Source organism: Loxodonta africana, chromosome 3 (genome assembly GCF_030014295.1).
Source record: "Loxodonta africana isolate mLoxAfr1 chromosome 3, mLoxAfr1.hap2, whole genome shotgun sequence".
Classification (NCBI taxonomy): Eukaryota; Metazoa; Chordata; class Mammalia; order Proboscidea; family Elephantidae; genus Loxodonta; species Loxodonta africana.
In genome coordinates this window covers 166,510,017-166,531,529 of record NC_087344.1, presented here as the reverse complement: position 1 = coordinate 166,531,529, position 21,513 = coordinate 166,510,017, and the positions used below count along the sequence as shown (strand labels likewise).

General features: G+C 48.3%; 1 protein-coding gene across 1 annotated transcript in view; it reads left to right on the top strand.

The window, feature by feature from the left end:
* SLC6A17 (solute carrier family 6 member 17) overlaps positions 1-21,513 on the top strand; it is a 51,353-nt gene that overhangs the window by 3,145 nt on the left and 26,695 nt on the right. The window contains exon 2 of the mRNA XM_064282427.1: positions 18,036-18,408. Within this exon, the coding sequence (XP_064138497.1) occupies positions 18,123-18,408 (286 nt within the window). The 5' untranslated portion in view covers positions 18,036-18,122. The remainder of the gene's footprint in view (positions 1-18,035; positions 18,409-21,513) is intronic.

Sequence of the window (21,513 nt, the reverse complement as noted above, 5' to 3'; positions counted from 1 at the left end):
GTGTCAGGATTGGTAAAAACGTTGGAGAGTGGAGGCATGCCTGAGCTCCGCCTCAGAAGAATCAGCTTTGGGCTGATGCCAAGGTGATTACCCTCCCCACCATGAAGTTAGATGGGGCCCAATGCTGCCATTTTATATTGTCCAAAGTTGGTCATTAGAAGCAAGTTCCATACGTAGCATAAGCTGAGGATCACTCTTAACATCCTAGACACTCTTACCTGAAACCTCCCATTTTGTCTATTCCTCGGAAAGATGGCATTCAGAACAAAATGGTTTAAGTGGCCCACCGCCAGCATTAGAATGGTGATATCGCCCTTTCTTCCTTTATACTACCTTCCTAGTAATAGCTTAAGAGCAAATTAATTTCTAATTAATTTTTAAATTTATATGCAGTGAAATTCACTTTTTTTTTTACAGTTCCGTGCATATTGACAAATGCATGTAGTCATGTAACCACCGCTATGATCAAGATACAGAATGGTTCCATTACCCCCAAACTTGCCCTCCCTGCTTCCGCTTTGCAGTCAGCCTCCTCCCATCACTAATCTGTGACAACCATGCTCTGTTCCCCGCCCTATAGTTTTGCCTTTTCTACAATGTCGTATAAATGGAATCAGGTTATTAGAAACCTTCTGAGTCTCTTTCACTTAGCATAATATATTTGAGATTCATCATACTGTTGAGTGTTTCATTACTTTTTTATTGCTGAGTACTCTTCTGTTGTATGGATGAAGCACATATTTTTTATCTCACCAATTGAAGGGCATTTGGGTTATTTCCAGTTTTTGGCAATTATGATTAAAGCTGATGAAACATTAAAAAAAAAAAAAAGTGTGTGTGTGCGTGCGCGCATGCGCGTAAGGTGTGCATTCACCCTGGAATCAGTGCCCTCCCCACTGGATCTGGGAGCAAATTCCAAGGATAATGGAGAGAGAAAAGAGGATTCCTGAGAATCAGGCTCCCTCTGCCTGTGCACCCTCCTGTCCCCCTGCTCCTCTCTTGTCCGAGTTTGCCGCAGCAGTACAGTTCATCATTAATCCCTATAAAGCTGCTAAGATAAGCACAAGAGTAATTTACACGGGAGATGGTTGTGGGCTTTTCCTCTTAGAGTCAGGTCTGAGTTATCACCTGCTCCCAGACTGGGCTGCAAGAAGTGCTCATAGCCAAACTCTTCTGCCCCCAGAATGGCAGAAAGCCCTGTCATCTCAGCCTCCACAGGGCTGTCTTACACCAGCCTCCCCTGACCAGTTTCCTGGCTGCCAGAGGTCAGAAGTACAGTCCCACGGGTCCACCTGAACTCAGGTGGGATGGTGTTCTGTGGGGGAATTCCTACTTCCAGTGTTTTTCGGCAGGGTGGGTGCAGTTCTAGATTCCAGCAGCTCACACTGCACTTGGCATGCAGCGATAATATCCCATTTTTATTGAGGCTTCTGCACTGTGCTAAAGTGCTTTATTTACACACCATCTCGCTTAATCTGCCCTTCAACCCCAGGGGACAGATATTGCTATCTGCAGCTTACAGATGTGGAATTTGAGGCTCAGAGAGGTTAAACAGTTGGCTCGAGGTCACGCAGGTGGTGAGAGGCAATCTGAGAATTGTGAACTCAGGTCTGTCAGATTCCAAAATTCATGCCCTTAGCCGCTACATGATATGCCTCCTTAATAAGTTCTTAATAAATGTTTACTGGCAACTTAGGCACTACGCAAATGAGGTTCCTGAACCTGTGGGCCCAGTTCTTTAAACTAGCGTTCTGAGAAAGGGAGAAATGGGCGTCTACCAATGGGAAATCAGTAAAGGGCGAACATAACCAAACTTGCAAGGTTTGGAGAATACAGTATATGGTTCCAGGTAGGCTGGAATCTAGAAAAAGACCGCCGGCTACATCTTGGTGCTTTATTGTCCTGTCCCTGTCCTTTTTCTTCCTCACCTCTGCTGCCCCAACCTCATTCCCTTAAGGTTCGTCCAAGTCAGAGGGTTGGTGCTTGGAGCAGGAGGGAGAAGTTAGAGGCAGGTTGGATGTTGCCCTGAGCATCTCTGTGTCTGCAGAACCAAGGACAGCCAGTGGCTGATGGGCGCTGTGGTGTGTCAGGTTTCTCTGCTAGAGAGTGTGTGCCAGGGATTTGCAGCAGTTTCCGATGAGGACCCAGACCCCAGAGCAACACTGCTAACGCTCCAAGGTTATTTACAGCAGCCGTTGGCATGGCCTGCTTGGAGGCCTGCTGCTGCCTTCTTGGTCCTGCCCCTGTGGAGAGCCCACTCTCCTCACCCCTGGGGCTCTGCCATTTGCGTCCTTGGCTGTTCTGGGAAGTCTGGCATCTGATTCCTTCTGCTCTGGTGTCTCTTCTTGTCTCTGAGAAATCACCATCCCAGGAGAAACAGGCCCATGCTCTCCTAGCCTGCCTGCCATCTCCAAACCACCTGAGATCTCAGTGGAAAGTTCCAGTCAGTGATGATGAATGATTGGAATAGAAGCATTAATACTCCCCTACCCCTAGCCGGGAAAAGAGGACTTCCCAGAAACCCTTGCTTCATAGGCAGCCATTTTGTGGAGCCATAGTCATTTGATAATTCTCTCTTTATCCTCCCCTCCCCTCCTATAATTAAAAAAAAAAATTAAAACGTTGTTAATCTATGGTCCTGTTATTTTAAAAAATGTAGTTAGATCTTCACTGCATACAGATAAAAACTCACATGTGAGAATGTAAGTGCAGTTGTGATATGAATTTCTGTACTAAATTTTTCTCATGCTCAGAAGAAAAGATAAAATGTTCAGAATAAGTTGTGTTTTTTTAGAGAATAATTCTGGATCAGGTGAGTCTTAGGCAGCCCGAGTCACCAGTTTGGGAGTTGAGGCTTAAAGCCCTGATTGCTCTTGTGGCCTCTTGTAGGTGGGGGTGGGGCAAGTGTAGGGCCTGCGGAGCCAATCCAGCTCCAAGCCCAGAGGTCATCTTGTCAGCTGCAGTTGTCACCCCGATCTGCCACTTGCCTTCCAGACCCTGCCCAGCAATTCATTTGAAGGTAAACAAGTTGCCTCTTGCTGTACTCCATAGTTTCTAATTACTAGTTTAATTAGAATTTCTGCAGGATTCTGTGCATCACTGATTTACCACCTATTCTTTCAGTTGCAAATAGAATCCATTAATTCACACCCCAAAATTCTGCTGGTTGCGTTTTCTCTTTAACTGTAAGACTCCTGGGCTCCTGTGGTTTTAAATCCCACACCAGCTGTACACAGGGCAGGAGTACAGTTTGGTAAATCTACTTTGCAAGAGCTGTGAACAGTCACCTGGGGGTGACTCCAGCAGATGCCGCCAGGTGTGTATTCAGTAACGATAAATGCGGGCCTTCTATTCCTGGGGGTCTAAAGAAAGGTGACCTCGTGCTTTGGTGCTTGGCAACCCAGCACTGGCTCCCAGAATGGCCTGTTGGGCGCTGTCCACGGTCCTGGCACGCTGTGGAGGCCATCTGCCTGCTAGTAACCTGGGGACTCCTTTAGAAAAGCTGGAAGGAATCTCCTTGATCAGTTCTTGTTGTTAGGTGCTGTCAAGTCAGTTCCGACTCATAGCCACCCTATGTCCAACAACATGAAAAACCGCCTGGTCTTGCGCCATCCTCACAGCCGTTGCTATGTTTGAGCCCATTGTTGCAGCCACTGTGTCAGTCCATCTCATTGTCTTCCTTTTTTTTTTTTTTGCTGACCCTCTACTTTACCAAGAATGATGTCCTTCTCCAGGGACTGGTTCCTCCTGATAACATGTCCAAAATACGTGAAATGAAGTCTCACCATCCTCGCTTCCAAGGAGCACTCTGGCTGTACTTCTTCCAAGACAGACTTATTCATTCTTCTGGCAGTCCATTGTACATTCAGTATTCCTCGCCAACACCGTAATTCAAAGGCATCAGTCCTTAAAATTGCGTAATGTCATTAGCTCTGGGAAAATATCTGGCCAAGTGGGAAGGTCCTGTCGTCAGGGAGAAATGGAGAAAGGGTTTCTTTCACTGTTAACTTGCAGAATGAGTTTTGGGCATATCATTTGAGAAGGCAGCATGGTACACTGCAGAACTTCCTAACCAGTGTCACAGATGGGTACTATGTGGCTCAGAAATCATGATGCTCTCATCCCTTGGAGTAGCCTGGAGTGGCCTGGGATGATGGAGCCTCCGCTATTTGCCCCGATGTATCATACCAATATGATTTTCTCTGCTTGTCATGACATGAAAAAGATTGGAAAGCACTAGTATATGGGAAAGAATATGAGCTACTGTTTGGTAGATGAGTTTGAACCCTACTCTCCCACTTAATGGTTGGATAATCTCGTACCTGATAATTATCTTCTCTTTTCCTAGGTTTCCTCATCTGTAAAATGAGAATTAGACTTTATCCCAAGTTGTTGGGAGGATAAATAATAACATATATAAATACCCAGCACGTAGTAGTTTCCCCAAAATGTTTGCTCCTTCCGTTTGATCTCAGCTGCCCTAAGTCTTGGTTCTGATAGGAGAGCTTTTCTTCCTGCCCCTCCACAAAGCTGCACTGAAGGCTAGCAAGGAAAGGGATGTCATGTCAGGATTGTAATTAAGGGTTTCTGATCACTGTTGCTTCAAGTGCTCTTCAGTATTCTGTTGGGTAACTGAGGTAATTGGACACCCTTGGATCCTTCTGCCTCTCTCCAAGACGAGAGAAAATAGTGGCTTTAAGAAAATTCAGGCCAGAGGGTTTGGGCAGATGCTCTGAGGCCTCATCTGTCACCACTGTGGGCCCCCCACGAATGAGGAAAGAAGGGAGTGAGGCCTTCACTCATTGTTTCTGGACTTTTTATTTTCATATCTGAATTTTTTTTTTTTTTTTTTCAAATTGGGAAAGTCATATCAGCCCCTTACATGTCTGGGAACTCATGTGCCCATCAGCACCCAGGGGCCTCTGTTTCCCTCTCCCTTCAAAACCTAAACCTCACCCGTCAGCCTAGCCTAGGTCACCGTCATCTCTTACCTATCCTCCCTGCTTTCCCACTCACTGTCCCACAGGCAGCCAGCAATCCCTTTTGAAACAACCAGGTCACGTCACCCTCCTGCTCTAAGACTTGCAACAGCTTTCCTTTAGCCTCGGAAAAAACTCAAGCTCCTTTCAATGGTCTATGAAGCCCTTTCTGCCTCAGCGCCTCCCATTCTTGCCTTGCTCAGGATGCTCTTCTTTCTGTTCCTTGTACTCACCAAGCATGCTGGACCTGCCTCAGGGCCTTTGCACTTTCGGTCCCTTCTGCCCTGATTGCTTTCCTAGGATATCCACATGGCTCATTCTCACACTCTACTCAGGTCTTTCATTAAGTGTTACATTATTAGAGTGCCCTTCCCAACCCTCCTGTACGGTACGGCATCCTCTGCCACGCTCTATCCCCCGTAAATCTGTCTATATATAAATATATAATCTAGATATTATATACGTATATAATATTTAGGGAAACCTTGGTGGCGTCGTGGTTAAGTGCTATGGCTGCTAACCAAAAGATTGGCAGTTCGACTTTACCAGGCACTCCTTGGAAACTCTATGGGGCAATTCTACTCTGTCCTGTAGGGTAGCTGCAAGTCAGAATCGACTCAATGGCAATGGGTTTTTGGTATATAATATTTAGATTATGTATTTATTTGATATATTTATATATACTATAGATACAGTATCTCCTGTTGCTGTTGGGTCAATTCTAACTCATAGCGATCCTATAGGACAGAGTAGAACTCCCTCATAGGGTCTCCAAGAAGCAGCTGGTGGATTCGAACTGTCGACTTTTTGGTTAGCAGCTGTAGCTCTTAACCACTACACCACCAGTACTCCAGATATAACCTATATCTATATATATACTATAGATTATATATTCGTCTGGTTTTTGTTTGTCCATCTGTAAAAAAAAAAAACAAAACCTGTTGCTATCGAGTCAATTCCAACTCATGGCGATCCCATGTGTGCCAGAGTAGAACTGTGGTACATAGGGTTTTCAAAGACTGTGACCTTTTGGAATTAGATGATCAGGGCTTTCTTCTAAGGCACCTTTGGGTAGATTGAAACCGCCAACCCTTTGCTTAGTAGTCGAGTGTTTAACCGTTGGCACCACCCAAGGACTTCTGGTACTAGAATATAAATCCCATAGGGCAGGAATTTTGTTTGTTCTGTTCTCTGCTGTACCAGAACAGGGCCTGGCACATGGTTGATGTTCAAAAAATATTTGTTGAGGGATGAAAAGGAGAGGAAGGAGGGAGAGAGGGAGGGGGAAATAAAGAGAGGAATTTATTTCAGCAGTAACTAGTTTATAGGAGTCTCTGGGTTGCATTCTCTTTCCAGTACAAAGGGAAGTGGGAAGTCAGCTGAAGTACAGACACCTGTACCTGCACTGGCCGCTGTGTCCTCAGGTGCAGTCTGCTTGCCCCATATCAGCTGCAGGGCATTGTGGGACGGTGGGTGATTCCTGGTTGAGCCCATTTCCCCCACGTTCTCGTATGAAGGGCCAGCTGGCACTGGTTAATGGAGTGCCCCTTGTGGGCCTGGCCAGAGTTGAGCACAACACCTGTATTATCTCATTTTATCTTCTTGAAAACCCGGTGAGGCAGGAACCTTCATCCCTGTCTCTTCAGATCCAGAAACTGGAACTCAGGAGATGCTATGCACTTTCCCAAAGGCACGGAGGTAGTAAGTGGCAGAGCAGGATTCAAATTCCGATTACTCTAGATAATATCGGGTTCAGAATCAGGGCCTCACAGCCCATGCTGGTGCATATCAGGGGGCTCCATTTTTTGACTGTGTGGCCATGGACCAGTTACCTTATTTCATTGATTCCAAGATGCATATATTGCACATTGTAACATCTTAAAATCAGGACATGGTATGTGATCTGTGGCATCTCAAAATGGCTGTTGGTCAAGTGACCTCTCCATTTCTTCATTTGTAAAATGAGAAGAGCGGTACCTACTTCCTGTTTTTATTGCTGGGGTTAGAGGAGTTAACGGATGTAAGGTGCTCAGCACAGTGGCTGCTACAGTGCAGATACTCAAAAAGTATTGTCTATGTGCTGTTGTTGCCACCATGATTATTATTATATCCATTCTCTTTTTAGACATTCCCCCAGTAGATCTCTCAGTACCTAAATTCTAGTAAAAAGGGAGAATGCCTCTGTGGGGCTGCCGTGATGCCGCTCTTGCTTATACACCTCTTAGCGTGCATTCTCCCTGTCACATGAAATGGTAAAACTGAACCAAAAATTTCTATTTTTGGTTCAGTTTTACCATATTTTCTATCAGCCCTCTCACATTTCCCAGCGCCAGTTCCTCCCTCTCTGGACCATCTGCCCCTTTTCCTGTTTCCCTTCCCTCTTGACTAAGCAAACAAAATATCAACTGCAGAGCACACGCTCAGCAAATGCAACAGGAAGGTGAGTCGGGGCCTGCAGAAGATCCCGTTTGCCTCCCTTGCCTGATTTGTTGTTTGGAGTGGTCCTACCAGTCTCATGGAATGCTCTGTTCCAAGACTGTGTCCCATCCAAAGTTTATTTCTCTGAGGTGGGGAGGATCTTGTCCACAAAGTAAGGAGAGTGAGGCACAAATACTGGCTCCTTTATAAGAGGCATAAAGTCAATGAATGAGGGTCAGGCTTCTTAGTCCAGCTTGGCTTTCAATATATCGCTTGGATTGGGTCTCCTTGGGGCAGGATGTTCCGTCAGAAAATGAGAACATTTTGAAGCCGGAAAAAGACATTAACCAAACCCCCAAAAACCAAACCCATTGCTGTAGAGTCGATTCGGACTCATAGTGACCCTACAGGAAGGACAGAGTAGAACTGCCTCGTAGGGTTTCCAAGGAGCAGCTGGCAGATTCGATCTGCTGACCTTTTGGGTTAGCTGCTGATCTCTTAACCACTGGAACCAATTTCATTCATTCAGTACATTTATGTCATATTTATTGAGCATATTTAATAGTAAGACAGCAGAATTTGGCCTTTCAGAAGCAAAGATGGTGTGAATTGAGATATGCACGGGACTACAAAATACAAACCCAGCAAATCTGTGAAATGGAGTCAGAAAACTACCATTCCATTCTGTTTATTTAACTTCTCAATAAGCTGTTGTTTATTTTTCTCCTATCCATGTGGTAACCAGATGCAGTTGGTGGGTAAGCCATGTTCCCTACTTTACAAATGAATAAGGACTTGAAAACTGGTTTCCAAGTCCTGGGTCCTCCTCACATGTGCTGTAGGTCTGTACTCCATTAGGCCCCTGGCTAGGGCATGAAGGCATCTAGTGGGCTTAAATGTGTCTTTAGTTAGATCTGGTAGCTTTCCACCCCTGCTGCTTTATTTCAAAGGCAAAGGCAGGGGTGAGGATTTCAACATAGGAAGCAAGTTGTTTTCAGAGGGTGGGGACGGAGGGATCCCACAACATCTGTAAGTGCCACCTTCAGTTCATAAAAATTCATAGAATAACCTGTGTGTTCTAGACGCTGACTGGGCAGGGGCCAGTGAAGGGTGGGCACAAAGCTGAACACTCCTTGGTTCTTGCTGTCAAGGAACTTCCTGTTTAGAAAACGAACCAGGTGTGTTAATAACTAGTTATGCCAGAAAGCCAGATGGCAAAAGTGGAAAATAGTATGACAAGGAGTGTGCTGAGATGGGGAGAGGAAAGAAACATTAATTCTTAGAGAATCACGGAAGGTGTCACAGGGGCAAGGCAGTAGACCTTGACCTAGACCTTGAAAGACTAGAAGGCTTTCAGGAGGCAGAGACGGGGGTGGGGGGGGGGACTTATGCAGAGGGAGTGGTGAGTTGGGGGGCGGGGAGTGAAGGAAAAGTTGAAATGAAGGCTGGGGGAAGGGCAGAGGAACCCAGTGGAAGAGCCTCCAATGCTTGGAAAGGGCAATGGGCTCTCTTTAGTAGGGGAAGTGGAGCGACGTGATATTTTAAGAAAATGCCTCTGAAGGCAAGGTGAGAATGGTCTAGAGAAATGATGAGCTGAGAGCTGCTGCAGTAGTCTAGACAGAGAGTGGGAGCAGGAGGGGATGGGAAAGAGAACAGAGCTGAACATGCTGATAGGACTTTGTGACGCTTGAATGTGGGGTGAAAGAGAGAGGTCAGGAATGCTGCTTGGGCTCCTGTGTGTCCTGGGCAAGAAAATCCAAGGAGAGCAACTGCCAAGTCAAGGCCAGAGCCTGTCAGAAGCAGTGTGCCACAGGTGACAGTCAGTGGTTTCACTAAAACAACTAAAAGTAATTTGGAGGACAATTTGTGTCTCTGATAGCAGTCTGACCTGTTCTGGGCCCAGTGAAAGCTCTGAGGAAATTGGAAGAACTGTTTGGGCTGTGACCACTTGTCACATGGAAATTAGGAAGCTGTCAAGTATCCTCTGAGGGACAGGGACCCCGACCACGGTCCCTTCCCATAACCGTTACTCTTGAATTGGACCTTGGCTTTGAGACCCGGGGAGCTGGCCTTTCTCCGGCTAAATTCTTCTTCTTGGGGCTCTTTGGGATTTCCACGTTGCACAGGCTTCTATTTAAGAACATGCCTGGTCACAGCATGCTTCCCAGAGCCATGAGACCCAGTGGTAGCCAAGTGAGGCACGCGCCCTGGGGCTCGGTGAAGCAAGGCACCGTGGAGCCTGTAGTCACCTTGGCTGTCTGCTTCCCAAAGATGGCGGCCTCTCCACTCAGCTCCCCTGGGGAGTCTGACTTGGAAAATAGTAAATGATTCCAGTTTGTCCCTTGAGTTGCCTGGTACAATCTTCCTGAGCAAGAAACGCCCCAACCTCAGGAAGCAGATGCTCAGAGGGGCTGACTTCAGCGTTCCAGAAGGACTCATCTTCCTCTCAGGGCTGCTTGTGAGGTGGAGGGGTTGGCCCTGGTTACAGAATGAAAGCAGCTGTCCTCGCCCCCTTGAGCTAACTGCAGAGTGCCCAGCTTAAAAAATTGTTGTGGCGCCATCAGCCCTCTGGCGGGAGATATTTTTGATTGTCTACCTCCTAATCACACTTTTTTTTTCTCCTTTTAAGAAAATTCACGGTTCACTCGCTCAGTCCTGTTTCTGTCCAGTGTGCTATTCTGAGCTGTAAGCTGCATTAGTTGCTAAGTGACAGATCTGGCACGGAGGGCTTTCTCGGCGCGCGAGCCCACTCTGAATTGTGCTTTAAGTAATTGAGGCATTCCATGCAGAGAGTACTGGGGAACTTAATCATCTGATGTGTTGCCTATGAGAGCAACTTTACAACTCACCCCAGCTACTACAGGGGAATAGTTAGAGTACAGTAAGGCTGGCTGTCAATGAATTCCTACAACAGTCCTCATGAGTTCTCAACTGATGGACGGTGGCAGGACAGACAGGCCACAGAACCTGGAGGGCCACTACCTGGACATATGCCAGAGTTGAAAGGGGCCCAAGAGATCATCCAGACCAACCCATTTTACGCATAGGGAAACTGAGGCCCACAGAGGTTAAGGCAATGGTGCCAGCCTGCACTCTTGGTTGGTGGTTGACCAGGACCAGCACCCAGCTGGACCCCAGGATCATGCTGGCTCCACAGCGTGCAAAGGCAAGGGAGGGAGGAATCCACCCCTCTCTGGGTGCTTCTCTGACCCTGGAACTCTTCCTAGGTAATGATTCGGGGTATTGGCTGGGTACACATTGGGTTCCCATGCCCTGGCCTGAGAGCTGAACTATTGCCAACACGTGGACTCCAGGCTTCAGGGAATAGGGACGGGGAGAAGGGTTGTACCAAGTTGTTGCTGCCACCTCCCCTTTAAAGAAACTTTCAGCCTGGAGAGTGGAGGGAGCAGAGGCATCAGGAGACCTGACAGCTACGTAACGGGAGCCAGGCACTGCACCCCCAGGTCTCAGTGTTCCCATCTGTAACATGGGCTGATGGCTCCTGCCCAGCTCACTCCCCTGGGCTATGGCGTGATTCAAATGAGGTCACAGAAGAGGCAACATTTGTGAGTACTTCCTGGGTGCTGGGCACCTTTCTCACACCCATACAGCTTATGTGCTCACAACATTATGAGGTGGTGGTATTGCTGTTAGTTGCCGTTAACTTGATTCTGACTCATGGCAACCCCATATGTGTGGAGTAGACTGTGTTCCATAGAGTTTTCAAGGCTGCGACCTTTTGGAAGCAGATCACCGGGCCTGGCTTCTGAGGCACCTCTAGGTGAGTTCAAACTGCCAACCTGCGAGTTAGTAGTCAAGAGCTTAACTGTTTGCACCACCCAGGGCTCTCATTATGAGGTAGGAACTATTACTCTCCTTTTACAGATGAGGAAACTGAAACTCAGTGTGGCTGAGAAATTTGCCCAGGCCAGGCAGTTGGTAAACAGTGAAGCTGGGATTTGAACCCAGGGCATCTGACTCCTGAGCAGTATCACCATCCCAGATGTACCAGTAAAGTGGGTAAAAAATGTATTAAAGGGTTTCAAATCATTACAAATATAAGCTGTTGTTTTTATTAATAATTGTATTGCTAAACTTTTAATAGGAGGCATTGTTTTTTGTTAATAATGATATTGCTGATCTTTTGCACCCAAGACCTGGAGCTGAATGGCCTTCTCCTGGCTTCTGTTGACACTGGGGTGCAGTGAGCAGTGCTGGACTTTGTAGGGTGCTGCCGCAGCAGCCTCAGGGTGGTGACAGTTCTTGCTAACACAAGCAGAAATTTCCAAAGTGGTGGTGTTGCAAAATGCTGCTTTCTACCCTCCACCTCCTCCCCGTCATGCACACTCACTTTGGCCCTTCCTGAGGAGGAACAGGGGCTTTATATGACCAAACATAAACATGGGGACTTACTATTTTTAAATGTATAAAGGTAACGTAAGTCTTCCAAGCAGCTAACATTTGGGTCCTTATTGTGTGCCAGGCTCTGTGCTAGGCACGTCACATGTATCAACTCATTTCATCCTCACATCAGCCCTTCCCGGGAGGTGGACCCTTTTACCCGTGAGGAGACTGAAGCTGTGTCATTAAAGTGGCTTATCCAAGAGCGAAGGAGCCCTGGTGGCCCAGTGGTTAAGTGCTCGGTTGCTAACTGAAAGGTCGGCAGTTTGAACCCGCCACCCGCTCCGTGGGAGTAAGATGTGGCAGTCTGCTTCTATAAAGATTGGCAGCCTAGGGAACTCAGTGAGGCAGTTCTACTCTATCCTGTAGGGTCCCTATGAGTTGGAATTGACTCAACGGCAATGAGTTTTTTTTTTTTTTGCAGTGGCTTAGGGGAATGGGTTCATCCAAGAACGTACAACTAACACATGGACAAGTCCTGCAATGGCCACCTGTCTGGCTCAGAGTCCAGCCAAAGTCCTGACAGCGGCCTGGCCAGCCCACGTGGCCTGCCCTCCTGCCTCCCGACCACACCTCTCACCGCTGCCACCTTGCTCATTCTGTCCTGGCCACTCTGGCCACTTGGCTGTTCTGGAATTCAAGGGCTGCTTCCCTTGCAGGAGCTTCGTGTCTGCTGTTCCCTTGGCCATCCTCTTCCACATGTCTCTGTGTGGGCCACCCCCTTCTGTCATTCAGGCCTCCGCTCAAATGTCACCTCCTAAGAGACGCCTTTCCTGACACTTCCCCGGCCCCTGCATAAAATAGCAGCCCACCAGCTTGCTCCACCCCGGGCCCTGTGCTGTATTTCTTTATAGCGTGGGTCTCCATTGGCCCTTCTATTATATATTAGTTTATTTCTTTAATATCTGGCCCCTCCACTAGAAATGTAAACTCCACAAAAGGAGACATTTTGTTTATTTGTCTCATTGCTATATCCCTTGCAGCTAGAACAGAGCCTGGCACACAAGCGGCACTCGGTAAATGTAAATGTGAGTGAATGAATAGATGAAAGAACTGGGCACCTGCCAACCAGGCCTGTGTGACTTCAAAGCCCATGCCCTCTACCACCATACCTGACTGCCTTCTTTCAGTCTGACCGTGTAGGTGGGCCTCCCCAGGTGAGTCTCTCGCCAGGGTGTCAGGAGTACCTGAGTGGTTTTGGTCAATTCACTTCCTCTCTCTGGGCCTCAGTTTCCTCATATATAAAATGGGGACATTGAATCAGGCAATTACTAAGGATCTGCAGGCTCAGTTTCCTCATAGATAAAATGGGGATATTGTACCAGGCAATTGCTAAGGTCCTGCAAGTGCTTAAATTCAGAGTCTGATTCTGCTGTCACCTGAGCATATTCAGTGGGCACAGAAGGCTCTAGCACCCCCAGGTCTGATTGCAGCCCAGCCCAGGGCCTCAGCTTGCAAGTTGGCATCAGCATTTTGCATCCTGCAAACCTGATGGCATGGGGGTCCCTGGGCCCCCACCCTGCAGTGCAGGCTGCTCATGGCACGTCCGTGGAGTCTTGGGAAGAAGGAAGCTGCTTGTACTGAGTTGATGTCCTGTGGTGGCAGTGACACTGCTGTGGGTACCCTTCTCTGGCTTTACCAGCATGTGCTAGTTTTGTCCTGAGTCCTCCAGGTTCACAATGATTTCTGCCCCAGCCCTTTCTGGTGTTAGTGACCAGAGCTGCCACTCACCAGGCTGGTTATTGGGAAGCATGTGCTCCAGTCAGTCGGCATCAAGATAAAGTTTGCCCACTCCCAGGATTGCCCCTTGGCTTGCACCAGTTGTGGCGTGATCATTAGTAAATCATACCTAATGCACAGCAGATTGTCCTGATCAAATCCCATTGCAGGTGGAATAGCGGGGGAGAGGCGCTGAGCGGAGCGGAGGTGCCCAGGTGACTGCAGCCTCCAGGGCTAGCCGGGCCCTTCTCCACAGCTCTTGTTTTTAATAAATACTCTTGATGAAAAGCTGTAGGGGAGGATGAGGGCCTAGACAAGCAGCCATTGCATGTGCCTTAGTTTTCCTCCATTTGAGCACCCTAACAACAGGGACCAGCATGCTGAGCAGGGGCCCTCATTCTGGCATCCTGGGCAAGGCCGCGAACCCCCCATCGTCTAATTCCTAGGGGCACCATTCACATTGTATAGCATGGGCAATGCAGTGGCCCCAGGGGAGGCTGAGGGCTGAAGTTCCACCTTGGGGCACCCTCCAGGACACAATGGGGTGTTCAACTGACCCAGGGCCACGCCTCTCCCCTTCCCCAACCACAGAAATGCAGGGCAGGAGGGGCCAAAAGAGAGACAAAGCACAGAGGCGGAGATCAGGACACAGGACACTGAGGACGAAGGCTGGGAGATGAGAGGCTGCCTCCTCCAGGTGGGCCTCCTGTGCACACAGCCGACAAGGTGGGGTGTTGTCGTGAGCTCTGCTCCCTGCAGTGCTGCTGGGAGGGGGCTCCAGTCCCAGCCCACTGCAGGCAGGCCAGCTGGCCCCAGACTGCCCTCCCTGGCTGGCACCCTCCCAGTTTATGATCTAGGAGCCACGCAGAGCCATTCACATGGGTTGGACACCTACTATGTGCTAGCACTATTCTAAACACTTTGCATTTAATAACTTATTTTTCTAAACTTAAAAATTTATTGAAGGGCTGATGGACCACAGCTACCACAGCTTCCACCAGACTGAGTCCAGCACAACTAGATGGTGCCCGGCTGCCACCACTGACTTCCTGACAGGGATCACAATAGAGGGTCCCAGACAGAGCTGGAGAAAAATGTAGAACAAAATTCTAACTCACAAAAAAGGACCAGACTTACTGGCCTGACAGAGACTGGAGAAGCCCCGAGAGTACGACCCCTGGACAACCTTTTAGCACAGTAATGAAGTCACTCCTAAGGTTCACCCTTCAGCCAAAGGTTAGACAGGCCCCTAAAACAGAATGAGACCAAAGGGGCACACCAGCCCAGAGTAGGGGCTAGAAGGCAGGAGGGGACAGGAAAGCTGGTAATAGGGAACCCAAGGTCGAGAAGGGAGAGTGTTGACATGTCGTAGGGTTGTTAGCCAGTGTCATAAAACAATATGTATAAAAAATGTATACTAACTATTTAATGAGAAGCTGGTTCTGTAAACCTTCATGTAAAGTAGAATTAAAAAAAAATTTCTCAGCGTGAAATCCACATAACATACAATGAGCCCTTGTGAAGTGTACAATCGAGTGGCATTTGGTGTGTTCACAGTGTCGTGCCATCACCACCTCCCTAGTTTCGCAGCTTTTTCGTCCATCCAGAAAAACACGCTGTACCCACTAAGCAATTACTTCCCATCCCTCCCTCCCTGCTCCGCCAGTAGCCACCAGTCTGCTTTTCTGTCTCTGTGGATTTGCTTGTTCTGGATACAGCCTATACAAGAAATTATACAATATATGACTTTCTGTGTCTGGCTTCTTTTACTTAGCGTAATGTTTTTGAGGTGCATCTATGTTATAGCATGTGTCAGTGTTTCACTTCATTTTATGGCTGAATAATATTCCTTTGTATGTGTTGAATAACTTCCTGAATCCCCACGGAGCCCTGGTGGCGAAGTGGTTAGGTGTTTGACTGCCAACCAAAAGGACGGCAGTTTGAATCTACCAGCTGCTCCCTGGAAACACTATGGGGCAGTTCTACTCTGTCCTATAGGGTCGCTCTGAGTCAGGATCGACTAGACAGCAGTGGGTTTGCTTTGGTTTGGTTTTTTAAGCCTCACAATACCCCTAAAAGGTAGATGCTCTTATCCCTATTTAACACGGGAGGAAAGAGAGATTAAGGAACTTGCTAGTAAGTGGCAGTTCCAGTGTTCCAGTTGCCTTCCAGTCAGTTCCCACTCAGGGTGACCCCATGTGCGTCAGAGTGGAATTATGCTCCTAGCGTTTTCAAGGCTGTGACCTTTCAGGAGCAGATGGCCAGGCCTTTCTCCTGAGGCACCACTGGATGGACTCGAAGCACGAACCTTTCATTAATAGTCAGAGCGCTTAACCGTTTGTGTCAGCCAGGTACTCCAGTAAGTGCCGGAGCCACCAGGCTCAGCCGCCTTTGCAAACAACTTCCTCTCTAGGAGACGGTGGTGCAGCAGCCCTCCAATTCCTTGTGCCCGACCCAAGCCAGCAGGGGGTGACTGGCTGGGAAGTGAGTCCCAACAGATAGGACATTCTGAGGTCTCTTAGGCAGGCTGAGTCTGCCCCAGTCACTCCAAAGCCCAAGACTCTGACTGTCCACTAAAAACTCACTGTCCCCGTTGGCAGGAGGACAGGTGGGGTCTCACACATTGATGTGGTCCAAGGCCTGGGCTGGGGTGGGCTGACTAACTCCACAGACAGCGTGGACAGCTGTCCCTGTCTACCAGGCCTCCCAGCCTCATTCTGTGTGGAGCAGGATCTGGTGGGCCAGTTCCCCTGGAAGGCCAGCTCTTTGCTGGACTCAGCCAGGAGGGTGGGCCAGAGCCCAGCAGGAAGGGGAGCAGCACCGTCCCCTGAGCAGCGAGCTCACATGTGCCATTCAGGTGGTACGTCCAGGAGAACAAACAGGGAGCAGGCCTTCCGGAGGCAGTTTGTTCCCTTAATAAAGTAATTATGGAGCTGGGTAATTTACATCCCTAGAAAGATGTAGGGCAGTGCAGGCTGGGATGTGCATGTGTTTAATTTTAAATCCTCCAACCTCCTAATGAGGAGGTGCTTTGAAATACAGCAGAATGTTGGGATTCTTCAAAGGACTCGTTTTCTTCCTGCTTGATTTCTTCAAGAGAAAGCACGAAAGACAAATGAGGGCTGGAGACAGCAGGAGAGGGTTTGCACTCCCCGCCCCCTGTCCCTGTTCACGTTGTGGAGACATTATCTGCTGTAAAACTGTCGCCGGAGAATGGAGAACCAGCTCTTGGCTGCAGTGGCCTTCAGATAATGTCAGTGCTGAACAATGACCCAGGTGTTGTTGGCACTGAGCAAACAGCTCTCGGGCTCTGGTGCCAGAATGCTTAGCTGAGGCTGCTCAACTCACACTCTTGCCTAGGGAATGAAGAGCCATATGGGAATGAAGAGAGCTGACGTCCAGGGGCCCCCAGCTGAGGGTTCCAGGGCCTTTCTTTGCAGCCGTCAATGTACGTGCCTTTGACTCATCTGGGGATCCTATAAAAATGCGAAGTGTGATTTAGTAGGTCTAGACTAGGCCCGAGATTCTGTATTCCCAACCTGCTCCTGCTACTGGTCCATGGACTGCATTTCAAATAGAAAGACCCTAGAGGAGGCAGACGCTGGCTTCTCTGAGTCCACAACTGGCTGGGTAACCTAAGGTGGTTTTGGCTACATAGAACACAAGAGGGAGGGCTGGCTCTTGGCTACAACCTTGGCTCACCTGGGAGGGAAAGGCTGTGAGGCCTCCAAAGAGATTTTTTTAAATAGACTTTATTTTTTTCGGGCATAGAAAAATTGTACAGAAAGTACAGAGAGTTCCCACTTACTTCCTACTCCCCTGCACACTGTGTCTCCTGTTACTATCTCACACCGGTGTGGTATATTGGTTACAACTAATGAACCAATGTGGATGCATTATCACTAACCAAAGCCTGTAGTTCACGTTGTTGTTGACGACTCATGGCGCCATGCACAGTGGAAAGAAACGCTGCCTGGTCCTGCATCATCCCTATGATCAGTTGTGGATTGGACCAGTGTTCACATTAGGGTTCACTCTTCGGTTTGTACAGTCCTATGGATTTTGACAAATGCATAATGTCATGTGTCCACCATTACAGCATCATACAGAAGAGTTTCACTGCCCTAAAAATGCCCCGAGCTCCACCTATCTCCAAAGGGGGTTTAACCCTCTAGGACGTGTAGTAATGAAAGAGAAAAATATCAGTAATAAATCACTCCTGATTTGGGTTTGGTGTATGGTTTTGTGCCATTAGGTTTACCTTTCTAATGATGCTTAGGTAAGGCCTGTGGGAACACTGAGTTTGTAGATCTTGAGCTCCTCAGCTCCTCGCCCCGATGGGAGGGAAGGCAAGCTCGACCTGTAATGAAAAAAAAAAAAAAAAGTAGCCTGAAATTCACCTGGGTCGCTGCCAGCCTCAAAGTGCGTGACAGGGAGTTGATCTGGGTTGTGTCCGCTTGGGCTCCTCACCTCCCTGGTGCGGCCAGCTCATTCTCTCCTCTTCACCTGGGTCCACAGGTCCCTGGATGAGAAGCAGCTGACAACAGCTGAGCCCCACCTTCTCTGTGTGCTCGGGAGCAGGGCTGTGTGGCCCAGGTGGCACCCATGCCGAAGAACAGCAAGGTGACCCAGCGTGAGCACAGCAGCGAGCATGTCACAGAGTCGGTGGCCGACTTGCTGGCCCTTGAGGAGCCAGTGGACTACAAGGAGAGCGTCCTGAATGTGGCTGGCGAGGCAGGTGGCAAGCAGAAGGCAGCAGAGGAGGAGCTGGACACAGAGGACCGGCCCGCCTGGAACAGCAAGCTGCAGTATATCCTCGCCCAGATTGGCTTCTCGGTGGGCCTTGGCAACATCTGGAGGTTCCCCTATCTGTGCCAGAAAAACGGAGGAGGTAAGAGGCAGCAAAAGGGGGGCTGAGGGCTGCAAAGGAACATCCAGTGCTGAGGCAGAACTGGGGCCCTTGTAGGTTGGTGTTCAGAACTCCAGAGTAAGACTCCCCAGAAATAGCTGTGATGATGGCTAGTAGCTCTCCAGAGGCTGCACAGCATGATGATAAGGATGTGGGCTCTGGCCCCAAACTGCCTGGGTTCAAATCCTATCCCAGCCAGTCAGCTCTGGGACCTTGTACCAGTTACTTAACCTCTCTGTGCCTCACCTGTAAAATGGGGTAGTAGCAGTTCCTGCCTCACAGATAGTTGGGAGGATTAAGTAACTTTACATGTGAAATGCTTCCCACAGTACCTGACACACAGTAAAGGGCAAATGTTGGCCACTAATATTGAAAGCTTGCTAGGTGACTGGCACTGTTCTAAACACTTCATGGATATTAAGTTCACAGCAGTAGCTTCATGGATGAAAATCAGCATAAAACCAGTTCCCAGAAGGCAGAGATCGGTCATATCCCCGCTTTTCCATTTCTCCATCATTTCTGACACCAGCTGCCAACACAGCACTCTTTTTCTCTGTTTCTAGTCATGGGGGCTAGAGCAGACCTTGTAAGTGACGAGGCACTGTCTTTGGGTTTGTTAATTTGCTGGAACAACTCACAGAACTCATGGAAAATATTGTACTTACGACTACCAGTTTTTTGTAGTAAAAAGAAGTAAATCAGAATCGTGCTAAGAAAGAGATGCACAGGTGAGGTCTGGGAAGGTTTCCAGTGCGGACTTGCCATGTCTCAGAGAGGGCACATCACTCTCCCTTCACCAACCAGGAAGCTCTCTGAGTCTTCGTGTTCTAGGCTTTAGTTGGCCAGTCCTGCATGATGGGTCAAATCATGCCTCCTCAGGCTATTTCATGTCAGCCTCCCAGGTAAGTCTCTTCTGGTCTGGTCAGTCCCTACTTGCCAGCACAAATCCTCAGGTGTGGCCTGGAAGTTCCAGACTGAGGCACCTCGATTACTCCAAGGGTTACTTCTCCAGAGCCAAGGACAAAGGCTTTCTTACTTCCTTACTAGGTCCTTTACCCTGCAGGTTAAACTAAATACTGCTGACATTTGAGCAGTTTTGAACAACCCAAGAACCAATTTCAGATGGTTCAACCAAATACTAACTCACTGAATCCTCCCAACAACCCTATGAGAAAAGAGTTCTCATTATCCTTACCTTAGAGACTGCAAAATTGAGGCACAGAGAGATTAGGTAACTTGCTCAAGGTCACACAGCTAGTGACAAAGTCAGGTTCATACCTGACAGCCTTGCCCCAGAACCTGAGCCTTTAACCACCATACCTACTGGCTTCTAAGTAAGAGGGGCCTTACCCTGCCCTCCTTATTTAATCCACCTCAGGGATCCTGCTTCTGGTGTCAAATCCCTGCCAGCACTTCCAGCCCTCAGAGTGGGTAGACACACCCAGGACGTGTCCCCGCAGCAACTCAAAGGCAGGCTGAAATTTCCCAAAGGCAGCTTGCTCTGAAACCAGGGGAAAACGGGTATAAAATAAAGAGAAACCCAACAGGATGAAAGCAATGTTTCCAAGTTTAGACCTCTGGTCCTGAAAAGGTGACCTTAGTCAGCAGAGAGCTTCTGGCTCCTGAGTCCCTGTGCCCTGGGATTCCCACATTCCAGCTTTGCAGGCATTTTACTAGGTCTCCTTCTTTCCTTGCTCTGTGGGTCTCTCTCCATGTAGGCTCTCCCCAAAGATGCAGCATCATTCATATTCTTTCTTCCTAGTTTGACAGCAAATTCTGGCCGGGGGACTTCTCTTCCTTTCTAGTTTCTATTGAATGACAGGGGGTGAGAATGCTGTCTTGATGTCTTTGCCATTGAATTAGGCCAGAGACTTCCATCTTTCCACCATGGAATAGTATATTCACCACATGCTGTTTTTTTTTTTTTTTCCTTTCAATAAGTAACTGCCAATCAGAACTTTTGTTGTGCGCAGCATGGCCTGGTCACTGAGAAGGTTGCCAGTCCAGCCCAAAGCAAACATATGCGTATAAGTGCGTGGCCTCCTTTATGCCCTGTGAGATGTTAGGAATAGCTTGGAGGCACCCAAGATGACTTTGAATAACACCTGGCATTTGGGACTTCAGCTGGGAACCTCTTACGCTGCCCTTTCTGGCTTAGGTGATCAGTTCTGTCTGCACTTAGTGCTGAATCACAGAGTCCTTCTCCACACCACACACACCTCCCGCCAGGGCAGTGTTCTTGCCAACGTCTGCCAGCCACAGCGTCACCGGACAGTCTCCATGGCACCAGCCACCAAGGGCCAATGCCAGAGGGGCAGTGCCATCAGCTGCAGGGTTCTGAGTGACCATACCCTATTCCTGCCGGCATTCCTCCATCCTCTCGGGTTCCTTGAATCCCTCTTTTATCTCTGCCTTTAACCATCCAATAATTTATGGGTTTTATAGTAAGTTGTCTTGAGTATTTTTTGGAAGGAGGTGAATTATCACAAGAAGGAGGCAGCTGTTTGTTCCGAGAGCTGATGCTCGATAGTTTAGAGCCATTTTAACTGGTCTCCCTCCTTTACCTGCTCTGTGAGTGTCTCCCCATGTAGGCTCTCCCCAAGACGCAGCTCCATTCAGGAACACTCTCCTCCTTTTCAAAACAAATTCTTCCCAGGTTCAACAGCAAAGCTTAGTTCTGGATCTAAACCCTGCAGCTCCACTGCGCTCTCCCAGATGCTGACGGTTTCTTTATTTTGCATCCTCTTAGTTTCCTTTTTTTTTTTTCCCCTGTGTATTTTTATGAGGAAGCACATGTGTTTAACGAGTGATCACTATGGGTAAGTAACTCATTTAATCTTTGCGACAACCCTGTGCAGTGGGTGTAGGCTTGAGCCATATGAAGTGGCTGTTTTTGTAAGCCAAAAATGGTCACATATCAGCCACCTCATATTTTCATCCTCTTTATACCGTGAGAGCACAGCAGCACAGAGAGGTCAAGTAATTTGGCCAAAGTCACACAGCTAGTAAGTGGCAGAGCCGGGATTCAAGCCCAAAAGGTCAGATTCCACGGTCTGGATCTTAACTCCTTCTCAATATGTATCTAAA